This window comes from Lonchura striata, chromosome 4 (genome assembly GCF_050655825.1).
Source record: "Lonchura striata isolate lonStrDom1 chromosome 4, ASM5065582v1, whole genome shotgun sequence".
NCBI classification, from domain to species: domain Eukaryota; kingdom Metazoa; phylum Chordata; class Aves; order Passeriformes; family Estrildidae; genus Lonchura; species Lonchura striata.
In genome coordinates this window covers 10,371,395-10,377,924 of record NC_140706.1, presented here as the reverse complement: position 1 = coordinate 10,377,924, position 6,530 = coordinate 10,371,395, and the positions used below count along the sequence as shown (strand labels likewise).

At 56.5% G+C, this 6,530-nt stretch overlaps 1 protein-coding gene across 1 annotated transcript; it reads right to left on the bottom strand.

Moving 5' to 3' along the window:
* Window positions 1–708: 708 nt before the first annotated feature.
* On the bottom strand, window positions 709–3,902 carry LOC110481874 (homeobox protein HMX2-like). The gene is made up of 2 exons (XM_021550691.3): window positions 2,744–3,902; window positions 709–2,133 (listed from the first exon to the last, which is right to left on the bottom strand). The coding sequence occupies exons 1-2, from the start codon at window positions 2,955–2,957 to the stop codon at window positions 1,553–1,555; spliced, it is 795 nt and encodes a 264-aa protein (XP_021406366.3). The 5' UTR covers window positions 2,958–3,902; the 3' UTR covers window positions 709–1,552.
* Between the last annotated feature and the right edge of the window lie 2,628 nt (window positions 3,903–6,530).

Below are 6,530 nucleotides of genomic sequence, written 5' to 3'. Positions count from 1 at the left end.
CAGACGAGAAAAGAAGCGTGAGTCCTGCTGTCCAGACCATCAGTTCGTTGCCTGCACCTTCCCGGGAGCGGCAGTGGGGAGACCTAAGCTATGAAATGCACCCAGCAGGTCCCCTAAGCCTGACACCACCCTCTCCACAGCCTCGATTTTTTTTTCTTTTTTTTTTCCTTCCCCAGAGCAAGGCGACTCCGTGAGACACCTCTCGCTACTTGACACTGATTGGAAACGGATTAAAAAGCGAGAGGAGAGGTCAAACGAGAAGTGTTTTCTAGATAACCACAGCGGCCGGAAAGCTTCGGGCGGCCGAGGAAAGCGTCTCCCCGCTTCCTCGGCTCCCGGCCGCGGCGCTCCCGGCTGGCAGCGAGCCCCGGCAGCCGCCCCGAGCCGCGGGGATTCGGCCCCCTGGGCTGGGGCATCCTTGCGCATCTGCCTCAGTTGCCCACGGAAAGACAAACGGAAGAGTGAGAAAAGGAAAGAAAAGCCCTTCTTGTCCAGTCGAAACAACTATCGTGCTTTTGTCCCCGCTGGGAAAATCGATGAGTTGCCATTCGCGCATGCAAGGGTGAATTTCGTAATGCGACGATTATGCTTTTATTTTTAAATTGTGTTCTTTATTTGTAAAATAAGAACCATCGATGCACTCTAGGAAATACCTTTCCTTTGGTACTACCTGGTAGTGACTATTGAAAAGGCAGGAGTTTCAACTTTCTGAAAAGGTTTATTTCCAACCTTAGGATATAAAGCATGTTAACTTAGAAACCAAAAGACCACAAAAGCGTTTGCAAATTTATATGTAGATAGATATCTTAAAAAAAATTAAAACCCCACTTCTTCACCCTAGGATAGCAGGTAAAACCGTTCCACGACATTTCGGAGGGCGGGATTAGCACAAGAGACAGCTTGTCTTGCTCTGTTAAAACACCACATGACCCCCAGTCTGAGAACCAGTTAGCACAAAACATGTAAGAGAGATCTTGGGATGTTTCCTCCGAAGGGGAAAAAAGTCACAGTTTAAGAACCAGGTCCGAGGAAAGGTGTCTACAATTTGATAATGCAAAAGATGGGGAGAAGCTACTCAGAGGGATAATTAGAGGAGGAGAGTTGGAGATAGAGGAGCACAGAGCGGCCTTCGCCATTTACCAATCTCTATGAAACGTGACTCGGTTCACGGTAAAGCGGCTGCCACGGTGCACGGGACAGACACGGGGACACAGTCCCCACGGACTGAGGCAGAGCACCGGCCCTCCTGTAACACCGGAACCGGATAATTTGGAAGGGCGGCAGGCAGAGCACGTCCCCGTTTCTTTGGTGGCTCCGTGTTATCTCCTCGGTCCTGACCGCCGAAAAAGCGCTGCAAGAGGGAGAGCGGGTTGGCACCGCCCTTCCGAGATCTAGCAACGTGTCGGCAGCCCACGGACACGCGTGGGGGGAGCCCGGGCAGCCCCTGCGTGGGCCGGGTGGTGGCTTTGGCGAAGACGGACACTCCACCTGCACAGCGGGGTCATAAATAAAATCGGGGCGGCCCCCGGCGAGGGAAGGTCGGAGGCCAGGGCTATACGTCCCCGTCCAGCAGGCTGAAGTGTTTGCCCGGCCCGGGGAGGCAGAGGTAGGGGATGGCGCTGCCCGGGCAGAGCAGGGGGAAAGGCAGCGGCAGCAAGCAGCGGCTGAGCAGGGGGCTGTCCTTGTAGAGGGACGGGAAGGAGAGAGCCGAGGCGGCAGTGGGGGGCTGCGGCTCCCCGGGGGGCTCTGCCGGCCCCGGCCCCTGGCCCTCGGGCTCGGATGACATTTGTCTCTTGAGCTTGTTGCGGCGGTTCTGGAACCAAATCTTCACCTGGGTCTCGGTGAGGTGCAGCGCGGCGGCCAGCCCGGCCCGCTCGGAGCTGCTCAGGTAGCGCTTCACATCGAAGGTGGACTCCAGCTGGAACACCTGGCTCTTGGAGAAGATGGTCCGTGTCTTCTTCCTGCCGCCCGCCGCCGATGATCTGCCGTTCTCTCCAGAGCCCCCGGCCTCTCGCGGCGGCGGCTGCCGGGGACCGCGTGGCCCCTCCGCGGGGAGCGGGGACCCCGCATCGCCGCCCTCGGGGCGGAGGCCGCGGCTCGTCCCTTCTGCCCCAAGCCGGCGGGGCTCGCTGCCTGCAAGGGCAAAGCACAGCATCAGTCCCCGCCGCAGCCCGCGCCCCCACCCCGCATGCACGCACGGCCCGGCGGAGCGCAGGGAGAGGGTGGGGGACAGGATGGGGAGGGGGCTGCCGAGGGCTGGCCGCGGTCCCACACCCTCCAGAGGGAAGAAGAAGGGTGAGGTGCTTCCATAAGGATCCGCGGAAATCCCTCTGCCAGCTGTATGACAGGAAAGCGAGGGGCTCCCTGGCACAGGACAGGCAGCCGCAGGAGGCCGGGAGGGGGGCACAACGCCCTGGAAGCAGGTTGGTGCGTGTGCGGCATCTCCCCGCGTCCGCCCGTGGAGCCCCCCCTCCTCCCGCGTGTCCGTGTGTGTCTGAGTCTGTGTTCGCGTGTGTCTGTATTTGTGTCTGCGCGTCTGTGTCCGTGTCTGCGTCCGTATCTGTGTCTGTGCTCGTGTTTGTGTCCGTGTCCGTGTCCGTGTCTGTGTGTGTGTGCGCTGGCCCGGCCCGGCCCGGCCCGGCCCGGCCCGGCCTGGCGGCACTGGGGGTGCCCAGGTACCCCCTGGGTGGGGGCCGGACTGCGACCCGACGTGCGGGACAGCCTGAGGCTGCTGGCTCCGTACCCGAGTCGCTGGAGCCTTTACTGGGGTCGTGCTCCTCAGGCCCCTCTCCCTCCTCTTCCTCCTCCTCCTCCTCCTCCTCCGGCAGCGCGCAGCAGGCTCTGCCCTGCTCCCTGGCCGGGCGGCGGGGCCCGGGCTGCAGGATGCTGTCGATGCTGAAGGCCGGCGGCGCTGCCGGGGCCGGAGGGACGCGGCCGCCGCCCCCGAGCTGCACCATGGCGCGGCGAGCCGAGCGTGTCCGGGCCGGGCGTGTCCGGGCCGGGGGTGTCCGAACCGGGCGTGTCCGGGCCGAGGGTGTCCAGTCCGGGCGTGTCGCCGAACCGCGCCGAGCCGAGCCGAGCCGAGCCGCGGGACTGGCGGCGGCGGCGGGAGAGCAGCAGCGGCAGCCGGGCGGAGGGAAGGATGGGTCCGCGAAGGAGGAGGGGTCGCGGTGACGGAGGGAGGGGATGGAGCTAGAGGGAGCCAAAGCACTGAGGACGGGGGGAGCGGTGCAAGGGAGGGAAGACTGCAGAGAGGAGAGGGAGAAGGAAAACGAGCAGGGACTAGAGGGAAGCGGGGAGGGAGGGAGGGAGGGAGGGGCGAGGAGCCGAGGGGTCCCGAAAGGGTGCCCCGGGCAGCCGCGGCAGGGCAGGGCTCGCTGCCCGCCTGCCCAGGCCCTTCTGCAAGTGGGCGGAGGGAAGGCAGAGCCAGAGCCCACGGAGAAGGCGAAAAGGAGGTGGGATGGCAGAAGGGAGATCTCTGGATTGAAGGAGAAGAATGGAGGGAGAAGACGGGGAAGATGGGAATGAGGAGTCCAGTGAGGAAAAGCAGAGATGGAAATCAGAGAGGGAAGGAGGGAAGGAGGGAAGGAGGGAAGGAGGGAAGGAGGGAAGGAGGGAAGGAAGGAAGGAAGGAAGGAAGGAAGGAAGGAAGGAAGGAAGGAAGGAAGGAAGGAAGGAAGGAAGGAAGGAAGGAAGGAAGGAAGGAAGGAAGGAAGGAAGGAAGGAAGGAAGGAAGGAAGGAAGGAAGGAAGGAAGGAAGGAAGGAAGGAAGGAAGGAAGGAAGGAAGGAAGGAAGGAAGGAAGGAGGGAAGGAAGGAAGGAAGGAAGGAAGGAAGGAAGGAAGGAAGGAAGGAAGGAAGGAAGGAAGGAAGGAAGGAAGGAAGGAAGGAAGGAAGGAAGGAACTGTGAAAGATCAGTTAATACAGGCAGTCTATCCCTGCGCTCCTTCCACCTGCAGACTCTCAGACTGAATACGAATGGTCTCCCTGTGGAGAAAGGGATCCTTTTTTCCTCCCAAGGAGTCCCGTGTTGTCAGGCCACCCCAAAATCCACATATAACTTCCACACATTCCCCCCACACCTCACCATCCCCTCTATCTCCCCTGCTCCTCCCCGCGGGTCAGCAGAGCTCTTCCTCAGCTTCCAAATGAGGCAGTGCTGGTGCGTGGCAGGTGTGAGTTCTCCAGGGTGCGCCTTTGGGAGATGGAGACGCGTTCACCTGAGCTGAGCAGCCTGGGGAAGGATCGATGTGTTTCTGTACTATCTTGAGAACTTTTGCTTCCTACACCTACTAGCACAGCTGCGTTTAAAAAACCGTCGAGGCAGGACGTCCAGCGATTTTGAGCCGCCGTCCTTTGTGCATCACAAGGAAACCTCTCCCCGTCTGCGACCCCGTGTAAATCCAGGACAATGCTTCCAACGGCATTTAAGGGGGCTTTTAGGGAGAGTCTCGAGGCTTCCACCACGAAAACTGCTGAGGGAAAGCCAGAAGTCCTTGAAAAAAGAGTTGACAATAGAAGGGCTGACAGGCTTTTAAATATTGCGATGCTAGAGATTCCATGAGCTAAAATCAGGGACATCTTAAGCTTTGGATGCGTTAATCTTTAACGCACTGGTACTTGAGAAAGCGGGTTTCAGCTCTTTTTCATAATTTTTTTTTCCACTTTATGAATGCACTCAAATTTTAATGCAGCCTTCTGCTGGAGAGCTGCACATTTTCCACCAGCCGAAAAAGAAATGTATCCATCTTCCATCAACAGGATTATTGGCCAAATACTCAAACTTGTTGCATTTGTCTTACAGTCTCCTATAAGAACTGGGTGGTTTATCAGAGCAAAATATCCATTTAAGAGAGAGAAAGAGAAGGGCCAGGGCAACGACCCAGGTAAGAGAGGTACAAAATGCGAAAAAGCAGATGAAAATATAATTTAAGAAATTTGGTCTGAGATGGTGAAACTAGGAGCATGGGAGCCTTGGATGCACAGTCAGTTTGCTGTTTGCACTCCTGTCCCAGCCTCCCTTCGCGCTGTCTGTGAGTGAGGCATGTCCCAGGTGCTCACATCTATTCTTGCTGCAAACCATTTCCCTTCTATTAAAAACAAAACAAAACAAAACAAAACAAAACAAAACAAAACAAATAAAACAACCCACCAAAGCAAAAAAAAACTACATCCTAAAAAAGAGAATGCCTTGAGACAGTGTATTTTCCTAGAAGGCATTTTCTTGGAAGAAAAATTAAAAGCTGAAAAAGACAGAACTAAAAGGAAAGTGATGAAGGAAACATAAGTTTTACTACCCAATCTTTTTTTCACCGCAGCCTCCTCCACTCCCCGAACAGTCCAAGCCCAGTCCTGGAAAATGTGATCCGGTACCACCCTGCTGGGAAAGGTCTGTCATCCATTCCCAGCCCCATCTGGCCACTTTTCAAAACCGGTTTTTTTTCGGGTGAGTATTTTTGGTTTGGTTTGGGTTCTTTTCGTATGTTAGGTATTTTTGTTTTGGTTTGGTTTTTTGTTTGATGTTTGTTTGGGTTTGGGTTTTTTTTTGTTTGGTTTTTGTGTTTGGGTTTTGGTTTTGTTTGCTTTTCCCCGACAAACCTCGTGCAGAAGGAGCACGCTGCAGAGCTGGATCTCTTCAGCCCCTGGGACAAGTTGGAATCAATTCACTGGCCACAAGAGGATGCAGGGGAGTCCGGGGTCCTCCTGCAGCGAGTTCTACAAGCCAGGTCCATGCCGGCCTCCCCATGTCCTCTTCTAGGTCACTCTTACCTTCAGGGGAAACTGAAGAGCAACAGGTAGAGCGTATCCTGTCACCTGCGAAGAATTCTCCTGCAGAGGGAGCGGGGATGCGCGGGGGAAGGCAGCAAAGCCCCCGGGCCCACTGCACACCGCCAGCAACACCAGCCCCGCCTCCGCCGGTATTGACCCAGAGATAACGTGGGGAACAGCGTCCGACCGGGCGGAGGGGAGAGAATCTTCCCCAAAATTCAGGAGTTTTTTCCAGTGAGTGGTTCCCGGGATGAGTGGGCAGCCCCAGGAAGAGACTCGTGTGAGCAGGGGCAGCTTTGGCCGCAGCCTTCGCGTTCTGCCGGGATCAGAAGAGGGTCTGGGCTCAGAGGCCAGGGAGTGATCCCAGCTCCGCTCCTCACCACCGCGGTTCCTCCCGCCTCCGAAAGGCTGTCGGTAACAAGCGACAGCTTTTCCTGCAATAGGTGGAGGTTTTCCGACGCTGGTACTCCTTCAGCCCACTCTTCATTTGCATTTTATTTGTGAAGAACCTCGTTGTCTGGGACGTGTGAAGACACGGAGGCCAGTACCGCACAGCGGCAGGGCAGGAAGAACCAGCCTTTTCCTTTTAGTAATATAATCCTGTAGTAGAAGCTAACATCGTGCAGAGTGGAAACCTTTCACCTGGGAAAGCTTTTTACCAGAAAATACTCGTCATACGTATCTATATTTCCATTTTAGCTCAGAGCACAAAAAGTCTCTTACTCTAACCCTGATGGAAATGAAATCTGATTAGACGGTACA

Excerpts from the sequence above, each read along its gene's own strand:
- LOC110481874 (XM_021550691.3), bottom strand. The coding sequence starts at position 2,957 with ATGGTGCAGCTCGGGGGCGGCGGCCGCGTCCCTCCGGCCCCGGCAGCG. Across the intron at positions 2,134-2,743 it reads TAAAGGCTCCAGCGACTCGG|GCAGCGAGCCCCGCCGGCTT; the intron begins GTACGGAGCCAG and ends TTGCCCTTGCAG.